The sequence below is a fragment of the Rhinopithecus bieti genome, unplaced genomic scaffold (assembly GCF_001698545.2).
Source record: "Rhinopithecus bieti isolate Rb0 unplaced genomic scaffold, ASM169854v2 scaffold_53, whole genome shotgun sequence".
In the NCBI taxonomy this organism is placed as follows: domain Eukaryota; kingdom Metazoa; phylum Chordata; class Mammalia; order Primates; family Cercopithecidae; genus Rhinopithecus; species Rhinopithecus bieti.
In genome coordinates, this window is record NW_016803161.1 from 1,837,902 (window position 1) to 1,859,277 (window position 21,376).

At 35.0% G+C, this 21,376-nt stretch overlaps 1 protein-coding gene and 1 pseudogene across 1 annotated transcript in view; both read left to right on the forward strand.

Annotated features, from left to right (window-relative positions):
• PHF3 (PHD finger protein 3) overlaps window positions 1-21,376 on the forward strand; it is an 84,084-nt gene that overhangs the window by 38,488 nt on the left and 24,220 nt on the right. Inside the window, 2 exon segments of the mRNA XM_017867599.1 lie at window positions 6,341-6,502; window positions 10,499-12,278. Of these exon segments, the coding sequence (XP_017723088.1) occupies window positions 6,341-6,502; window positions 10,499-12,278 (1,942 nt within the window).
• LOC108526454 (PHD finger protein 3-like) lies at window positions 13,610-15,757 on the forward strand (annotated as a pseudogene).

A 21,376-nucleotide genomic window follows, 5' to 3' on the forward strand; every position in this document is an offset into this window, starting at 1 on the left:
CCCTTTCTAAGCAAAAGCATCCCATTACCTTTCAACTGAAAGTCTAACCTACCAGGTAAGAACAAGTAGCAAATGGGCACTAAACTGTGGCTGTACCAAAAAGGTGAATATCTCCTCCTGTTAACCATAAAGGTAAGGGAGTTGACAGGAGCCAAGTATTTGATCTTATCTGTCTTTAGAGTTTGCATAGTTTAGGCTGAAGTCATATTGCAGAGAAAAACATTCAGTCAAAGGTTAGGGGTGGCTTTTGCTGTATCTGGTAAAGCTGCCATTCCTGGGCAGCCAAATTCGTTGCTCTTTTATAGAAGCTCTTTTCCCTTATACAAAGTACTTAAGAATTAATAGGGAAATTTTAAATTTGACTTAATAACTGACAAACTTAAAGACATACAAAAAGGCAGTATATAAATCCACAAAGTATTCAAGCTTTTTTAGTAACCCCCATTTTTTTTTTAAATCTGAAATTAGTGCTAATGAGTTCTTGAGACTTAATATGCAGCTCTTTGCACTGTAAATATTTTATATTTTTGGAGAAACATTTGATGATATCTAAGACTAAAATGAATACATATATATTTGTGTGTATATATATACATATATGTATGTGTGTATATATATACACCATATATGTGTGTGTGTATATGTATACCATCTTCGACTCAGTGAACCTGTGTTTTAAAATGTATCGTAAGAAAGGAATAGAAGAGGGGAAGAAAAGCATTATTTATATAGCATTGTTTATTTTTTTCAAACTAAGAACATGATAATATCTACAGGGATAAATTCATTCCCAAATAGTTAATTGTATGTAACATACAACTCGATGGAGTGTGTCATGCCTCAGCCTCTTTTTGGGATGAATCTGTGACTCATCCATGAAGGAAAGAACTCTTACCAAAGGGTGGCCAAGTAGAGAGTGGTGGTCTTCTGTGATGTTAGAGGGGAAAGCTGTAGGGGTTCTGTTAAGAGGAGTTGTTCACATATTTTCTTATTATACTTAAAAAACACAAGCCGTATAAAATAACTATTCTTTATTGTTGTGATATTGCACAGATAGGTTCTTTTTCCCCCTCAAGTCTGATACTTACTGCCAACTTTGTAATAGAATAAATAACTGACATAGAAGTATAATAGTTGAGCTAAGTTTGACCTTTGTGCTGCCTGCATAATTAAGGCATTCCAAATGTGAAGAGCTCCCTCCTATTCCTGATTTGTCATTCTCCCCCTTTGTATGGTATTAAAGTTATTTAAACAAATCTCTTGAGCAGTGCAATAAATTTAACTCTGAATGGTTTGATTTTATTCTCTTTATCTCATTTGCGCCCTTTCCAAACAGATAGGTTTAATTTAAATAGTCTGGAGTTAAAATAGTACCAATGTCAGGAGGACTTCACTTAAGCAAGTTTAATTAGGGCAATTTGGGGTTGGGATGGGAGGAATTTTAATGTGATGCAAAATCAGGCTCGAAGAGATTTCTGAGTATGATCATGGACTTTATGCCAAAATTTTAAAACCATTTGGGGTTAAATTTATTCCATTTCTCAACAATAGGGATTGGTTTAAATCACTTTAATACCACACAAAAGGGAGAATTACAGGGCAGGACTAGTAGGGAATTTTTACATTTGTTATGTGATAATTATGCTGGCAGCACAAAGGTCAAACTCAGCTTAACTACTTCTAGGTCAGTTATTTCCTCTGTTATAAAGTTGGCGTTAAGTTTCAGACTTGGGGGTAAAAATGAGAATGGCACCTAGTACCTAGTTCTGGAATATACAAGGGAAGAAAAAACATACTGGAGGTGCTTCTGTTGTTGGGGCTCTTGTTCAGCATGAGAACTCTGGAAACTCTAAAGGCAATGTAGAGCTTGATTTAATGTAGAAATGGATTTTTGAGTTGAAGGAAGTGTGTTGTCAGGAGGAGCAGGAGTTCAAAAAAAGATGCATGCTTGGAAATCTTACCTTGAGAAACATCCCAAATGCAGTCTTAGTTACTCTAATTGTAGATTGTTGACCAAGAGGTTGTTCAGGGATAGAACCTCAAGTCATTACTTACCTTCCAAGTTATTTTCCGGCACATATAAACATTGTCAGATCTCTGTTGATTTTTCCCTCTTCTGTCCCTTTCCTTCTCTCCACTTTCCTCCATTAAACTTAAAAGCGACTACAATTATTGTCATTCTTCATTTACTTACTCCTTAACTCCTACTCATCTGATTCTCTGCTTTGTGTGTCAAACTAGTGGATTTCTCTCCTTTATTTGTTCTTTGGGTTGCAGTTAACCTTCCTGATTCCCACTACTATGAAATTTTTGTGATGCTGCTTTATCTTCACACATCTTTGGTCTGATATTTTTCCTTCATATCATCAGTATATCAAAAAAGTGAAGTCAGTATGTTACTTCCAAATTTGTTCTTTCCAACTTCTCTGTTTGGTCAGTAGAAACATTTTTTTCTCACTTATCAAGGTTTAAGTTCTCCCAATCTGTCTTTTCCCGTAATGCTTTTATTCAGCAAATATTTTCTGGAATACTTACTATATACAAGGTTGTGATTCTAGATTCTGGGGATTCAGCCACAAGTAAGAGACAAAGGTCTTTACCTGTGCAGCTTATGCTCTAGTGGAGAAGACTGTCAGACAGATACTTAATGTCATGTAGAGAAACATTTTAAAGGATAAAGTATGCTAAGGATCCGTAGGCAGTAATGGGAATATGTGCTGTTTTGCATAAGGTGGTTAGGGCAGATTTCTCTGAGAAGATGGTATCTAAGTAAAATCTGAATGAAGGGAAAGAATGAGTTATGGGTATTTGGGAGAAGAGCCTTCATGCAGAGGGTATAGCAAGTGCAAAAACCTGGAGATGGGCTTATGCTTCCCTATGTTCAGGAAAAGCCATTGTGACTGGAGGAGAGTGAATCAGCAGGGGGAGGAGATGAAGTCAAAGAAGTTGGCAGGAGAAGATCCTGTTATAGGACCCTATGGGCCCTGGCTAGGATTTTGGGCTTTATGTCTACATGTGTTGGGAAGGTTTTAGAGGATTTTGAACAGAAGAATATTAACGTGATCTGACTTAATATTTTAGAAGAATCACAGTGATAACTGTGTGGAGAATAAACTGTGTCAGGGGAGAGGGGATGGCAGTAGAGAAACCTGGGACGCTAGGAGGCTGTTACAGTCTTGATGAGAGATGGTGATTTGGGAGTAGAATGTTAGCTGGTCAGATGTGTGATACATTTTGAAGATAAAGCCAGCAGGATATGCTGATAGCTTGGATGTGTCAGATATGGGGAGAGGAGCTAAGGACAGTTCTTGAGTTTTAGAATTGAACTAGGTGATTGGAGATTCCATTTACTCTGAATACCTTGGGAGGAACAGTTTTTTGAGGGGGAGGGAGGATTGATAGAATCAGTGTTTATTTTTGGTATGTTAACTTTGAGGTACTTGTTAGACAACTTAATGAAGATGTCAGATTACACTCTTCTGAAAGTCTCATGAGCTTTGGGTTGGAGAAGATACCTGTGGGAATCAGAGTATAGATGGGCCAGGATAAGATCACCTTAGGGATAGGTGAGTGTGAAGGGATACGTGAGTATGAGTGTAGATAAAGAAGAAAGATGGAGGGACTGAACTGTTGGATCCTTCAATATGTAGATGTCAGCAGGAAGAAAAGGCTTTATCAAAGGCTGTTGACAAGTGGCTAGGGAAATGGGAGGATGTGATATCCCAGAAGTGAAGCGAAAAAAATGGAGATTCAGAAAGTGGAGAGGAATCAGCTATGTCAGATGTTGCAAGGAAATGGAATAATTTAAAACCTTATAATTGACCTTTGGATTTGGCTTGCTAATCCTGTTGATTCTGCTTTGTAATATAGCTCTAAAATTCATTACATGACTTCACTCCCTGTCAACAAACACTATTAATCAGGCTTTCCTCCTGATCTGTTTTTCTATTTTGGATGGTTCTTTTTTCTCCTGTTTACGTTGTAGAATACATGCTCATTATAGAAAACTTGAAAAACTCAGAGAAAGTATAGTGAAGGTTAAAAAACAACAGCAATGGCAAAATTCCTTACAACTAGAGATAATCACGATTGAACAGTCTGTTGTGGTTTTCCTGTTAATGTTTCTTATGCATCTTTGTAATGCATATACTATATATATATATATGCTTTTCTACAGAATTAATGAAAAGTAGTCTTAAAATTTGCGTATTTAAAGGAACGTAGTAGACCTGTAATCTAATGTCAAAACTTTTTTGAGGCTGAGTGCAGTGGCTCATGCCTGTAATCCCAGCACTTTGGGAGGCCAAGGCAGGCGGATCACCTGAGGTCAGGAGTTTGAGACCAGCCTGGCCAACATGGCAAAACCCCGTCTCTACTAAAAATACAAAAATTAGCTGGGCATGATGGCGCACACCTGTATTCTCAGCTACTTGGGAGGCTGAGGCAGGAGAATCACTTGAACCTGGAGGTGGAGATTGCAGTGAGCTAAGATGGCACCACTGCACTCCAGCTTGGGCAACAGAGTGAGACTCCATCTCAAAAATAAAATAAATAAGATAAAATAAAATAAAATAAAATAAAATAAAATAAAATAAACAAAATAAAATACCAAATAAAATACGCTGAGGATTGTATGTGAATGTGTGGCAACAATATTCCATGCATGTTGGAATAGCTAGACTGGACTTCCTACGCTGTTTTTAGCGGCAAATTATATCTAAATGAATCCTGATTAATTTTTCTAAAGCTATTCCTTGATTTTAGTGCATAGCATGAATGGTTAAAAGCAGTAGGGGCTCTACTTTTACTTTTATAATAGCAGTGCTTATAGGGGGCAGGAATTTGGAAATAGGAAAAAGATATATTCTTATCTGTTTATGGATAAGAATTACTGGGCCTATGATACTGGTAAAATTTTCATCTGTTTTCTGCCATTCTTTTTTTTTTTTCTATCTAAATGTACATACGCAGGCATTTTATTTGTGTGTTTGTTTCTAACGAGGATCACACTGTGTTTTCTGATCAGCATTTTTCTTCACAATCCATTCTTTCCTCTCTTTTTAAATTTATTTTGATCAAAGCATATGAGCCAGTTTCATGATTCTGTTTGTTGTCAAATTGCTCTTCAAAAAAAGTTGTGTCATTTAAAAGTAAACTTATGAAGAATTTTGTTCTCTTTAAATTTTAGGATAGACCACTATCTTGTTGAGCTCTTTTAAATGAAGTTCTACTTGGACACAAAGATGAGGACTAGATAACTCCTTGAGGTTCCTTCTAACCCCTAGGATGAAGATAATAACTAACATTTGTATAGTGCTCTAAAGTTTACAGAGTGAGTTCTCATACATCATCTCACTTGATCCTCACAACAGCCCTGTGAGGTAGGTAGGACAGGTATTGTTATTCTCATTTTAGAGATAAAGAAACTGATAGAGAGGTTAAGTGACTTGATCAAGGTGTTTTTCTTTTTTCTTTTTTTTTTAACGTTCTAGTAAGCATTTGAATCCAGACCTTCTGATCTAAATAATCACATTCTTTTTGGCAAGATTTCGTACAACTGCACATTTAGAATTACTGATACATGTTGGCTAAGTGGCATTTGTTCTATATAGAAATAAACCTAATGACAATATGAGTATGGTGTTAATATTTCTTTGACTGTTCCTGAGTCTTCTTACATTCTTCCTCCACCCCACAAATTAAATACATGACTCTGTCTCTCTTTTGACTAGGAGAAGGTAATGTAATTATTAGCTATATTAAACATCTACTGTTTTCTCCAGCATTTGGGGGAAGGGGAAGTTACATTATGTTTTTCATTTTTTTCCTGTTTTTTTCTTTTGGTACCAGTCAAAAGTACATCTGCATTGTTTGCTTTCATACATGTAGCATAAAGTCTTGAGAGTATTGGGATCCCAGTTAGAAGTAGAATTTTTGATTCTAACATGAACCTAGAATCCAGCTTTTCAGGGTATGGAACTCTTGAACTGCCTTAACCAAAGTTGTGATACTTGAGTACTCCAGATATAGTCACCTATGTCTTTCACAAGGGGTCAACAAGTGATAAATGGAAGTGATATTTGAGGCTAAATCAGGAAGGAGTATAATATAGCTAATACTGTCTTTGACTAATTATTTTACAAGGTAGAAGTTTATAAAACTGACTTGATTTGGGAGTTTGGTAGTGGCAATTTCACATGTTAGAAAATTTCACGCTCTAGATTTTCAGGAGTATGTAGTGTTATGTTGAGACTATCTCACAGTATTTTCTGTGCTGCCTTTAATTGCCTAACATTCTCAATATTTTTAAAAATTAACTTTTGTTGTTGTTTTTTTCTAGTTGTTGGTCTTGACGATATTATGGATGAAGGAGTTGTTAAAGAAAGTGGCAATGATACCATTGATGAAGAAGAACTGATTTTACCTAACAGGAACTTAAGGGACAAGGTAGAAGAAAATTCAGTGAGATCACCAAGAAAATCACCTCGTTTAATGGCACAAGGTAATCCTTTCAGAGAGGTCTAGCTAGAAAATCAGAGGTATAGGGGCAGATGTGTTAAGTTATAAAACTGCTGAGCAGGAGTCATGTTTTCTTGATGTTTTGCTAATCCAGTCGTTTTGATGACAATCAGTTTTGAGATCATGTCAATTTGTTCTGTAAGTTTTCAGTACCTACAACCCCACACTACCCATTTCTCCTTCCTCAGAGGAAACCACTAGTAACTCTTTGAGCTGGTTTAATTTTTTTTTTGTTGCTGTTTTTTCGGTATTTACCTTTATATCTCTAGGTAACATGCATATGTTGCTGTTTTTTGATTATTCTGATTTATTATTCATCCATCTGTTGACTTTCCACTCTGGATGATTTTCTTCCTGCTACTTGTCCTCATCACAAAAAAGAACATCTTTTTCATTTTTCCAATATATAATTTTGTTAGATCAATGGTAATTATGTTACTATGAGTAATATGCTATTAGAGATGATCCATTTAAGAAACTACAGTTACTTTTCTTGTATAACTTGTTTTCTGATTTGTTTTGTTTCTCAGTTGTTTAGTGTGTACATACTAGCAGTTACACTACAACTGCTCTACTAGTTGACTAAATCTACCTTAAAGATATTTGTGTATTTCAGGTATTCTGTCATATCCATTTTATTGAAAATACCTCTTGGAGCCTTCTGATTCCCTCTTATATAGACAGACTTGTTAGTCCTGTGAGCCTGATGCAAAACTGTTCAGGGATCTCCCTTAACCATTTTTCTGAAAGTCTATGCTTTGTGCTTTTGTTGTAGTTCCTATTTCCTCTTTCTGGATTCAACTTTTTTATTTTGGTGATGTACCTCTTTCAGTAGTTTTGTGAGAAAAAGGAGCCATGTGATACACTTTTTAAACCTTGTATGTTTACCTTGTATTTAGTCTGGTCTCATACTGGAATCATGGTCTGGTTGGACTTAAAATTCAAGGTTGGAAATCATTTTCCTTCAGAAATTCTGAAGGTGTTGCTCCATTTTTTTCTAACTTCAGGGTTGTTGAGAAGTTTATTTTGATGTGTGTGTTTGTGTGTGTGTGTATGTGTGTGTAGGAGTGTCTGTTACCTGATTTCTTCTGGAAGTTTGGGAATCTTTCTCTTCAGCTTTGGTGTTTTGATATTTCATGATGATGTGTATTGGTTTTGGTGTATTTTGTGTATGGAGCTCAAGACACTCAGTAGATCCTCTTAGTCTGAAAAATTTTGTCATTCAATTGTGGGAAAATTTTTCAAATTATTTTATCGTTAATTCTTCTCTTTGTTTTGTTAGTTCTTGGTTTCTGTAAACTTTATTATTTGTTACATAACAGGTACTGGTCCCTCTGTTTTCTTTATTTTGCCTGCTTCCCACCTCTTTGTAATTTTTCTTTTACGTGCTTAAATTTTCTCGTATTTATCCTCCAACTTTTCAGTCAAGTTTTGTACTTTTGAGTCTTAACTGTTCTTTTTGTTGTTTTGAGAATGGTCCTTTCTGTAGTGTTCTATTCATGTTTCATGGATATAGTATCTTCTTTTGTCTTTATTAAGCTACTAATTGCGTTTTAAATAGTTTTTGTCTCCTTTCATAGTTTCTGATTTCTCCATGTTGCATTATTGTAAACAAATTTTAAAAAAGGTTTTGGCCTCCATCTTTCCTAGATGCTTTCCTGAAATGTCTGACCCTTGATTATTGCTCATGTTTAAGAGTAGGGAACTAAAATTATAAAACTAAGTGTGGGGATTGGGTTTTACCAGCTATGAGCGTCAGTGTATAGCAATCTGGCTGTACTGTTATTTGACAGAACCCTTCATATCAGAATTTAGGTTATTTTCCATAACTTATTAGATTGCTAGCATATTATGGAAACCCGTAAGGAATACTGACTGGGGTTTCTCAGCTTTCGGTGTATACAGACTCACTTAATCTTACAAATTTCAGTGTACTTTATAGCCAGTCTCTACTGTGCCTCATGTTCTTCAGCCTAGAAACCTTGCTTTACTATTTCCAGAGAATAAGCTACAAGTTTTGGCTCAGGACCAGGGAAGGGCAGTTGCCCAACAAATGGAGTAGGGGAAAGAGGGATCTAGAAATCTAACTGCTGCTTTTAAAGAGCTTTCAACCCTTCAAAGTATTAAGCATCTGTCTTCATTCCCACTTTAGAATCATCTGGGACCACCAAGTCTTAAGGTTTTTGAGGTGTTAATGATGTTAGTTTTTGCCAACACTGCCAGCCTAGTGTTTATTACTTTTGGGTATCTTATATGAGTTACTTGGTAATCATCTCTTGTTTGGTTTCCAAAATTTGCTGCTGGTTTTTCCTCTCTTGTTCTTCCTTGCCTTTTGGATTTTTCAAAAAAGATCCCGCTGTTACAGCTTCAGTAGGGTTTTGAGAAGTGAATAAATTTAGATGCATGTATTTATTTCATCATCTTTTCTTTGATCTGTGTTTTTAATACATTTTCAAAATCAGTGATTTGGTATATACTTGTGACTTTGAGAAATGAAAAGAATAGAATAAACATTTTAGGAAAATAAAATTTTTTTTTGCCTATAGAATCAGGCTTCAAACTAAGGAAGGTAATATTTAGAGGAGAAAAAGTGACTTTAGCCTTTGCTTAATAATTTGCTTACTATTGGAAAACCATTTTTTATCTGAATATCCTTCACAGTTGAATATACTATTTTGTCATTTTTAGCAACCGCTTGGGTGTTAAAAGATCTTTATTTATTAATGTGTAATGAATGTTAAAATCCTTCATTTGTTTCATTTCAAGGATGAATAAAGTAGAGCTATAAATTACTATAATCTGTCTTTAAAGCTTTAAAAATCACCTAAATATTGAAACAAAGCTTTATTAAAATTTTAGTTATTTAAAAAAATTATGTAACTGAACATGTGATAAATAGTTCATAATCCACCAAGTAATTTTTAAACATTGTTAAGTACTTAACCTAATACTCAGATACTTTGTTGAGTCCTATGGGAATTAGAAAGGGTGTGTAAGATGAGGGTGACTATATAATTTATTATTCAAATTAGGCATACTTTTGAGAATGAAAGTGTGCTATTAATACTAGATCAGAACTACAAGCAGCCCTGGACATTTACCTTTTTAAAGATTCTCACAGTTCAGTGATAAATGACAAATTCAGTTTGTGGGTTGTTTTTGTACTTAGTGAATTATTTAGCTCTCTTTCTTTTTAGCTCTTTTCATGTTTCTCCTTTCTCCTGATAGAAGGGGATGTATCAGAATAGGGAAAGGAGACTCTTTCATTTAATAGACTAATAGGAGCATTGTGTGGGAAGCTTTTACATTATTTTCATACTTATGATACATTTTCTTGGTTTAAATCTTTTAAATTGTGTTTCTTTTTTGATGAACTGTGTGTGGTACTCTGTGTAGATGTCATTTCTTAGGAATAGCTTTAATGCTAAAATGGTGACCGAAGGGAAGCACATTGATAAAGGAATTAGAGTCTGTTTGAGGCTGTATTTTGAAACTCGCACAGATCCTGTTTTGTGTGATAGGAGGTTTTTAGTTCAGATTTCATTAGCACTGGAATTTATTTGGTTTTATATATTTAGAATTATTTAATGTTTAACAATGCATGATGGTCTTGCTTTAATATGGGCATGAATGGTAAAGGAAGCTCATTTTACTTAGTTCACTCCTAGGTTACTTTCTATGGAAAAGAGATTTGATGAAAACATTTCTTTTAATAAGGTATAATATTAGTCTGAATTTTTTAGAGGCTTTTGCCCCTGCTAGAATTCAGAGAAGTTTGATAAATATAAAATATGACATTTGTTAAATTACATATATGTGTGTATATATATAATATCACCATTATGAGTACTGTTCAATACATTTTTGTTGAGAAAATTATAGCTCAGAATAAAGAAGTGATATATTCTAAATTGTATTGAAATAAAAACACATGACAAAATAGCTAAGTTTTTTTATTTATTTTTTTCCCCTGTGATAGAACAAGTAAGAAGTTTGCGGCAGAGCACTATTGCCAAGCGTTCAAATGCAGCACCATTAAGTAACACAAAAAAACCATCTGGGAAGACTGTATCTACCCCTAAAGCAGGAGTGAAACAGCCAGAAAGGAGTCAGGTTAAAGAAGAAGTTTGTACGTCACTGAAACCTGAGTACCATAAGGAGAATAGAAGGAGCAGCCGAAATAGTGGACAAATTGAAGTGGTACCTGAAGTATCAGTGTCTTCAAGTCATTCTTCAGTGTCATCTTGTCTTGAAATGAAGGATGAAGATGGATTAGATTCTAAGCATAAGTGTAATAATCAGGGAGAAGCAGATGTGCCATCTCATGAATTAACTTGTTCACTTCTTTCAGAGACTTGTGTTACTATTGGAGAAAAGAAAAATGAAGCTCTGATGGAATGTAAAGCCAAGCCTGTTGGTAGCCCATTGTTTAAGTTTTCAGATAAAGAACATGAACAAAATGATTCCATTTCAGGTAAATCGAATGAGACTGTTGTTGAAGAAATGATAGCAACAAGAAAAGTTGAACAAGGATCAAAGGAGACTGTAAAATTATCCCGTGAAGATGACCATATTCTTGAGGACCCTGGATCTTCTGATAGTTCTGGTGATACTGCTTGTACAAATCCAAATAAGACAGAAAACAGCCTTGTAGGTTTGCCTAGTTGTGTGGATGAAGTGACTGAATGTAATTTGGAATTGAGGGATACCATGGATATTGCTGATAAAACTGAGAACACCCTTGAAAGAGATAAAATGGAACCATTGGGTTATTGTGAAGATGCAAAGTCTAATAGACAGTTGGAGAGCACTGAGTTTAATAAATCAAACTTAGAGGTGGTTGATACTAGTACTTTTGAACCAGAAAGTAATATTTTGGAAAATGCTATTTGTGATGTGCCTGACCAAAATTCAAAACAGTTGAATGCTGTAGAAAGTACTAAAATAGAGTCCCATGAAACAGCAAACCTTCAGGATGACAGAAACAGCCAGTCAAGTAGCGTTTCTTACTTAGAGTCAAAAAGTGTAAAATCCAAACATCCAAAACCTGTAATTCATTCTAAGCAAAACATGACCACAGATACTCCGAAGAAAATTGTTGCAGCAAAGTATGAAGTAATGCATAGCAAAACTAAAGTTAATGTCAAAAGTGTGAAACGAAATACTGATGAACCAGAATCTCAGCAAAATTTTCATAGGCCAGTCAAAGTCAGAAAAAAACAAATTGATAAGGAGCCAAAGATTCAGACTTGCAATTCTGGGGTTAAATCTGTGAAAAACCAAGCTCATTCTGTATTGAAAAAAACATTACAGGACCAAACTGTAGTACAAATTTTCAAGCCCTTAACTCATTCTTTGAGTGATAAGTCACATGCTCATCCTGGTTGCTTGAAAGAACCTCATCATCTTGCACAAACTGGACATGTATCACATTCCAGCCAGAAACAGTGTCATAAGCCTCAGCAACAGGCCCTAGCAATGAAAACCAATAGTCATGTGAAGGAAGAGCTTGAACACCCAGGCATTGAGCATTTTAAGGAAGAGGATAAACTGAAACTGAAAAAACCTGAGAAGAACCTACAACCCCGCCAAAGAAGAAGCAGCAGAAGTTTTTCTTTAGATGAGCCACCATTGTTCATTCCAGATAACATAGCTACCATAAAAAGAGAAGGCTCTGATCATACCTCCTCATTTGAAAGCAAATATATGTGGACTCCCAGCAAGCAGTGTGGGTTTTGCAAAAAACCCCATGGCAACAGGTGTGTGTGTATGTGTGTATGAGTGATGTGTACATTGAAGAGAAATTGCTTTTTGGGGGTTGAGATAAATGTGAGAATTGTTTTAAAGACATTATTTGATACACAGAGACCTGTGCAAAAACAAAAAACTTCAACAGTCTTGGATAAATGATAGGTGGATCTACTGAATTTATAAATGTATCATCCTCGAACATTTAAAAAAGCATAGTCTGGCCAACAGCTGACATACATGGAAATATTTTGTCATTGTCACAGGTTAAACAGTGTAATTTAGCCACTGCATCTGCAAAAAAGCCAAACACTTCCTGGTTATTAGAAAATTGTTACACTGCTTTGGGTCTAAGTTAAATATTATTTTATTTGGTGTGAGAATAAATAGTAATAAAGTATGAAGGTCATAATGGAAATTTTATTNAAAAGATCTTTATTTATTAATGTGTAATGAATGTTAAAATCCTTCATTTGTTTCATTTCAAGGATGAATAAAGTAGAGCTATAAATTACTATAATCTGTCTTTAAAGCTTTAAAATCACCTAAATATTGAAACAAAGCTTTATTAAAATTTTAGTTATTTAAAAAAATTATGTAACTGAACATGTGATAAATAGTTCATAATCCACCAAGTAATTTTAAACATTGTTAAGTACTTAACCTAATACTCAGATACTTTGTTGAGTCCTATGGGAATTAGAAAGGGTGTGTAAGATGAGGGTGACTATATAATTTATTATTCAAATTAGGCATACTTTTGAGAATGAAAGTGTGCTATTAATACTAGATCAGAACTACAAGCAGCCCTGGACATTTACCTTTTAAAGATTCTCACAGTTCAGTGATAAATGACAAATTCAGTTTGTGGGTTGTTTTGTACTTAGTGAATTATTTAGCTCTCTTTCTTTTAGCTCTTTTCATGTTTCTCCTTTCTCCTGATAGAAGGGGATGTATCAGAATAGGGAAAGGAGACTCTTTCATTTAATAGACTAATAGGAGCATTGTGTGGGAAGCTTTTACATTATTTTCATACTTATGATACATTTTCTTGGTTTAAATCTTTTAAATTGTGTTTCTTTTTTGATGAACTGTGTGTGGTACTCTGTGTAGATGTCATTTCTTAGGAATAGCTTTAATGCTAAAATGGTGACCGAAGGGAAGCACATTGATAAAGGAATTAGAGTCTGTTTGAGGCTGTATTTTGAAACTCGCACAGATCCTGTTTTGTGTGATAGGAGGTTTTAGTTCAGATTTCATTAGCACTGGAATTTATTTGGTTTTATATATTTAGAATTATTTAATGTTTAACAATGCATGATGGTCTTGCTTTAATATGGGCATGAATGGTAAAGGAAGCTCATTTTACTTAGTTCACTCCTAGGTTACTTTCTATGGAAAAGAGATTTGATGAAAACATTTCTTTTAATAAGGTATAATATTAGTCTGAATTTTTTAGAGGCTTTTGCCCCTGCTAGAATTCAGAGAAGTTTGATAAATATAAAATATGACATTTGTTAAATTACATATATGTGTGTATATATATAATATCACCATTATGAGTACTGTTCAATACATTTTGTTGAGAAAATTATAGCTCAGAATAAAGAAGTGATATATTCTAAATTGTATTGAAATAAAACACATGACAAAATAGCTAAGTTTTTTTATTTATTTTTTTCCCCTGTGATAGAACAAGTAAGAAGTTTGCGGCAGAGCACTATTGCCAAGCGTTCAAATGCAGCACCATTAAGTAACACAAAAAAACCATCTGGGAAGACTGTATCTACCCCTAAAGCAGGAGTGAAACAGCCAGAAAGGAGTCAGGTTAAAGAAGAAGTTTGTACGTCACTGAAACCTGAGTACCATAAGGAGAATAGAAGGAGCAGCCGAAATAGTGGACAAATTGAAGTGGTACCTGAAGTATCAGTGTCTTCAAGTCATTCTTCAGTGTCATCTTGTCTTGAAATGAAGGATGAAGATGGATTAGATTCTAAGCATAAGTGTAATAATCAGGGAGAAGCAGATGTGCCATCTCATGAATTAACTTGTTCACTTCTTTCAGAGACTTGTGTTACTATTGGAGAAAAGAAAATGAAGCTCTGATGGAATGTAAAGCCAAGCCTGTTGGTAGCCCATTGTTTAAGTTTTCAGATAAAGAACATGAACAAAATGATTCCATTTCAGGTAAATCGAATGAGACTGTTGTTGAAGAAATGATAGCAACAAGAAAAGTTGAACAAGGATCAAAGGAGACTGTAAAATTATCCCGTGAAGATGACCATATTCTTGAGGACCCTGGATCTTCTGATAGTTCTGGTGATACTGCTTGTACAAATCCAAATAAGACAGAAAACAGCCTTGTAGGTTTGCCTAGTTGTGTGGATGAAGTGACTGAATGTAATTTGGAATTGAGGGATACCATGGATATTGCTGATAAAACTGAGAACACCCTTGAAAGAGATAAAATGGAACCATTGGGTTATTGTGAAGATGCAAAGTCTAATAGACAGTTGGAGAGCACTGAGTTTAATAAATCAAACTTAGAGGTGGTTGATACTAGTACTTTTGAACCAGAAAGTAATATTTTGGAAAATGCTATTTGTGATGTGCCTGACCAAAATTCAAAACAGTTGAATGCTGTAGAAAGTACTAAAATAGAGTCCCATGAAACAGCAAACCTTCAGGATGACAGAAACAGCCAGTCAAGTAGCGTTTCTTACTTAGAGTCAAAAGTGTAAAATCCAAACATCCAAAACCTGTAATTCATTCTAAGCAAAACATGACCACAGATACTCCGAAGAAAATTGTTGCAGCAAAGTATGAAGTAATGCATAGCAAAACTAAAGTTAATGTCAAAAGTGTGAAACGAAATACTGATGAACCAGAATCTCAGCAAAATTTTCATAGGCCAGTCAAAGTCAGAAAAAAACAAATTGATAAGGAGCCAAAGATTCAGACTTGCAATTCTGGGGTTAAATCTGTGAAAACCAAGCTCATTCTGTATTGAAAAAAACATTACAGGACCAAACTGTAGTACAAATTTTCAAGCCCTTAACTCATTCTTTGAGTGATAAGTCACATGCTCATCCTGGTTGCTTGAAAGAACCTCATCATCTTGCACAAACTGGACATGTATCACATTCCAGCCAGAAACAGTGTCATAAGCCTCAGCAACAGGCCCTAGCAATGAAAACCAATAGTCATGTGAAGGAAGAGCTTGAACACCCAGGCATTGAGCATTTTAAGGAAGAGGATAAACTGAAACTGAAAAAACCTGAGAAGAACCTACAACCCCGCCAAAGAAGAAGCAGCAGAAGTTTTCTTTAGATGAGCCACCATTGTTCATTCCAGATAACATAGCTACCATAAAAGAGAAGGCTCTGATCATACCTCCTCATTTGAAAGCAAATATATGTGGACTCCCAGCAAGCAGTGTGGGTTTTGCAAAAAACCCCATGGCAACAGGTGTGTGTGTATGTGTGTATGAGTGATGTGTACATTGAAGAGAAATTGCTTTTGGGGTTGAGATAAATGTGAGAATTGTTTTAAAGACATTATTTGATACACAGAGACCTGTGCAAAACAAAAAACTTCAACAGTCTTGGATAAATGATAGGTGGATCTACTGAATTTATAAATGTATCATCCTCGAACATTTAAAAAAGCATAGTCTGGCCAACAGCTGACATACATGGAAATATTTTGTCATTGTCACAGGTTAAACAGTGTAATTTAGCCACTGCATCTGCAAAAAAGCCAAACACTTCCTGGTTATTAGAAAATTGTTACACTGCTTTGGGTCTAAGTTAAATATTATTTTATTTGGTGTGAGAATAAATAGTAATAAAGTATGAAGGTCATAATGGAAATTTTATTTTTGTTTTGAAGTTTTTTTTTTTCTTAAAATGAAACACATGAAAGACCTAACACTATCATTTCATAACTATCAAACTTTATCCTGCAGTGAAATTTGATAGCTAAACAATTGTTAGATTACCCAGGTCAACATGGAGTAGAGTGAAAACATGCATTTCTTTTTTTGAATGTTTTAAATAATTTTTTGTGAATTCTAGTCTCTTAAAATTTTAGAGATGATTTTAGCACTGATTTTCATCATTCTTTCTAGTATTCAGTGATTTGTAGTTTTGTGACACTGCACCCCTCAATCCCCAATGTGTTTTTTGTTAGCTTTTTAAGAAAAGGAAAGCAAGAGATGAAGTGGAGTTTGCAGCTACAAGATTATTCTGTTCAAGTGTTCATATTGCTGTTGGAACTTCTTTCGATGCTGATATGATAAAATAACATAATTTGTATATTATATTCTTACTATCCTTATTCATGAAACTGTGTTAGAGTGATTTTTTCCCAGCACTATCTTAGTGCATAAAAATGAAACTCTTTAGGGAGGGACAATTCAGTGAAGTGTGTTACTATTTTGGTGGTGATAGGGTGATTGGGGCGTTTGGAAAGGAGATGTTGGGGCCATTGTGTAAGTTTTATGGCAAAGTATTTCTTCATTTGTGATCCAGCCCATGGCCTGTTTTTAGCGTCAAGGGTTAGTTTATAACAGTATATTCCAGTTTTTAAAAGCTGTCACTTGTTTGAATACAGTGCTACATTCACTGTCACTTACATGCTCTTAATTATATGTTTTTTTCTTTAAAACACCTTACTCGGCTGGGCGCAGTGGTGCACGCCTGTAATCCAGCACTTTGAGAGGCTGAGGTGGGCGGTAGGCAGATCACTTGAGGTCAGGAGTTTGAGACCAGCCTGGCCAACATAGTGAAACCCCGTCTCTACTGAAAAATACAAAAGTTAGCTGGGCATGCTGTTGCATGCCTGTAATCCCAGCTACATGGGAGACTGAGGCATGAAACCACTTGAACCTGAGAAATGGAGGTTGCAGTGAGCCGAGATCGAGCCACTGCACTCCAGCTGGTGATGAAGTGTGAGACTCTGTTTCCATAAATAAATAAACACCTTACTCAAATGTTCTGAAGTAGGCCTGCTGTTTTCAGGCGAAGAATGAAGAGTTAGGTGGTGCTTGTAAGTGCTCCTTTAAACCAGCCTTTTTCTTTCTGCCAGAATATTTGAAAAATTATACTGTTACGTGGACAGAGAGATGGAATAGGTTCCTTAAGTAAATGAATTTCTAAAATGAAACTTTGGCATAGAGTTGGAAGCCATGTTAGTAAGTTATAATGTAACTTACTAACCTTGTAGATAAACTTCCAGTCCAGTCTTCAGGAGTTTGCCCAGGCTTTTTAATGATGACTCTTGCTTCACCAACGTTTTATAATTTTCCTAAATTGAAGAGTAGGTGTTAGTCCCTTTGTTGTTGTTGTTTACCTGCTGCCACCTTTTGGATCTACTGTATAGAATCTAGAGTGTTTTTGTTCCAGTCTGTAGAATGACTTAGAATGTTGGGTGCATAGAGATTTTGGGTTTACACTCTGTAATTGATGTGAATAATATATGTTAACATTGGAAACAATTTTGAAAGCAGCATTTTTGATTACTTCAATTTTGTGAATAAAAAAGCCTGTGCAATTGTTTTTTTCTTTTCTTTTCTTCTTTTTTTTTTTTTTGAGACGAAGTCTCACTGTTGCCCCGGCTGGAGTGCAGTCGCGTGATCTTGGCTGACTGCAAACTCCACCTCCTGAGTTCAAGCGATTCTCCTGCCTCAGCCTCCCAAGTAGCTGGGATTACAGGCAAGCACCACCATGCCCGGCTTATTTCGTATGTTTGTAGAGATGGGGTTTCTCTACATGTTGACCAGGCTGGTCTCGAACTCCTGGCCTCAGGTGATCCGTCCACCTCAGCCTCCCAAAGTGCTGGGATTACAGGCACAAGCCATGGTGCCCAGCTGATTGTTGTTTTTATGTATTAACTAGCCTTCACTACTACTGTGATCCTACTACTTTGGTACATTGTGCTTGTATACATTTTGTTTACTCAAAAAATGCACCTGTCATGCAGCTTGTAATTTTCCTATTTTAATCCTTGTGTAAGAATATAAATTTATTAGAAAGGGCATATTTGGAAATAATTTTGGTCCTTCTCTTTGATTTCATGCACTAGATACATTGAAAGCTGTTTGTTAATACGACACATTTTCTATCACTTGAAACAGCTTTGCTTCTGTGAAGACTATAGTAGTGCTTTATCATTTTTTTACATATTGCAGTTGAAGTTAGCTTCCTTGTGTGTGCTCCCAGTTGGAAATTATATTTTGTAATATAGCTATGTCATGGCTAGATGTAATATTAATCGTAAGCAACTTCTATACATACCCTAAGGACAGTAGATCCTTAAAGAGGCAACATATCATGCTAGGTTTTTGTTGCTTCCATTTATTTTCATGATTCAAACTTATACCAAAGGTATATGATTTTAAAGACCATCTAGATTATTTAATCCTCTAATTTTTAAATTAATACAACTTTTGAACTTCTTTTAAATGTAAGTCAGTTGGCATTTTGTAAGGAGGAAGTCTTGGTTTTTTCATATTATTTACCTTGTGGTTTCTATTTTTCTACTTCTCCAGAAGATGCTTGAGTTTTTTAGTTTGCATTACACTTCCTTGGCCCCAATTGTAGACTAGTATATCAGATAATATTTAAAAAACAAGCAGAAAATGGATTTATAGCTTTCAAACAAGAAAACTTCTGAGAAGAAACTTCTAGAACAAATGATTCTGCCTTTCTCTGCAGATTGTTAGTAACAAAAATGATGTAATGTTACGTGAAATAGAATTTTTTCATCTTAGAAGAGGGAGTCTCTCTCTCTCACACACAGTAACATGGTCTAGTCTGTTACTTAAAAGGGAACACCAGAACTGGAGGCCAATCTTGAAATGCCCACGATGTTAGTGAATTTATGATGAATTTGTTAAGAGAGGAGTTCTAAATGCTATCTCTGTAGTTTAACTTTGAAGAAACTTGAAAATTTTGCTCATGCCGAAAAGATAATAGTTTTTAATTCTCTTTAGTAGGTCTAGTTTAGTTTTTTTAGTTTTATTTTTAATTTTGTATGTGAACATGTGACAGTAGGCAAAGACAGCATAATATTGCTTGTAACTCTTCCAGTTAAATGATTCATACTGACTTGGTCCAGTTAATTGATCCACAGCTAAACTCCACACAACATTGATTTTATAGAAAAACATTTAACATCTAGGCTGTAGCCTTTTCCTTCTTTCCTCTTGGTAATTAGAAATTTAAGGACGGGGCAGAAAGTGGTAGAGTAATTGTTAGTTACAGCCACTCTAGCTACTCTCTCCCTTATTCCATACTCCCCACATTCCCATGTTTTTGAAGTAGAGCAACAGCATGAAAAGGAAAGAAAATATATTCTCTTTATGTGATAGGCCATCTTTTTTGTTTTTTTAAATGTGGTTTAAAATGTTCTTAGTACTTCCATGTTTTAGAGACCTTAAAGTGATCCATATTAATACATTTTTGGTTATCAATTTCATTTTAAAGTGAATTTATCTGTAGGACATGTGGAAATTATTCTGTCGATGCCATTTTTTCTTGATTTCTCAGAAAATTTTATATAACTGCATTTTTTAAACGGAAATATAAACTATTAAGATATATCTGTAGATGGCACTGGAATTTTGCTTTTCATAGCCTCTCAAGTTTGAATGAGACATTTCCAATGTAAACTTGAAATGAGGTTTATTGAAATAGTTGCTTGATAAATTTCACGATCATGAAACCACTCTTGCCTGGTTGTCGAATAAAAATGTGAAAATTCCTTGATATGTGCTTTATATTTTGACCTTTAGGTTTGGATTTGGGACAATAGCATGATTTGTACTGTAGGTTTATAAGTCATGTCTCACTGAAACTATCCCAGACTTGCTTTGAAGAAATCTTAATATACCTTTGATTGTGGAAGTAAAGGGAAATTATTAGCTTTCCTTCAGTATTTCAGAAACATTCATGTTAGACAGTTGCTTTCAAGAAATATCAGTTAACCCATTGTTAGGAAAGCTACGACGCTCATTACAAATAATCATCTTTAATATTTTAACTTTGCAACCTGAAGTGGGAAGACTTTTAAACACCTGCATTTCAAACTTTTTTCCCCTTTTGCTAGAATATCTGTATCATTACGGGCCCATCAAAAATCTCAAACCTGTAGGAATTACTTCTGTCTTCCAAACGTATGTTACATTGTTCGAAAGTTTCCTTGCTTGTCAACCCCAAATATTCTGTATTGTTTTTTTCAAATCAAATTAATCCCTAGGGAGATGAGGACTTAACCTGCTAAAGCTAGCACAGGCATTACCAGCAAGGATAAAAAATGATAAATTATAGATGTGATGAAGTCAAGTCTCAAGGCATAGTAGTGGTTTTATACACAATAGGCACATGAGGAAGAGGAAAAGGAAGTGCTGCTATTGAGGAGTGAGGTATTTGGCAAGACTTTAAAAACACTAAGGATTGGAACTCACTGTTGTAGTTTTTACAGTTGTAACATTAAAACAGTACCTCGTATATTTTGAGTTGGCTATATCACCCAGTGTGTTACCTTCAATATCCTCTCTCTTGGACTACAGCTTTTTGAAAGGAGTTTGGCACTGTTGGTGGTGCCACTATTATCAAAATCAGCAGCACAGTCTTTAGATTGTTAAAGTATTGACCTAAATCCTAAGTCTCTAATCTGTATCATAAATTGCTAGCCTGAAGAAAAAAAGGGCAAAGTTAAGGATGGATGTCTGAAATGAGCATCGCAGCTTTCCTAACAATGGGTTAAAAAGCACGTAAATTAAATCGCTGTGTATGTATCTCATTTGCCATTATTTTCACGGGTAGTTATAGATACTCCTTTTAAACTGGGAAGATAGAAGCTTTTTTAGAGTCATACATCTCACATCCCTGGACTTGTCCTGTTGGTTAGTGAAGTTATTACTTAGCTAAAAGACAATGATGGGAAAACTTTTATAAGAAAATTGGGAATTAAATCCAACCCAAGTACTAATATTTTTATGTTAAGATAGAATAGTGATCTTTATTTGGAAAAACAAATCTAAAACACATGGTAATTATTAAGGAAGTCCTTTGAACTTAAAAGTACAGAAAAATATTCTTTAGCT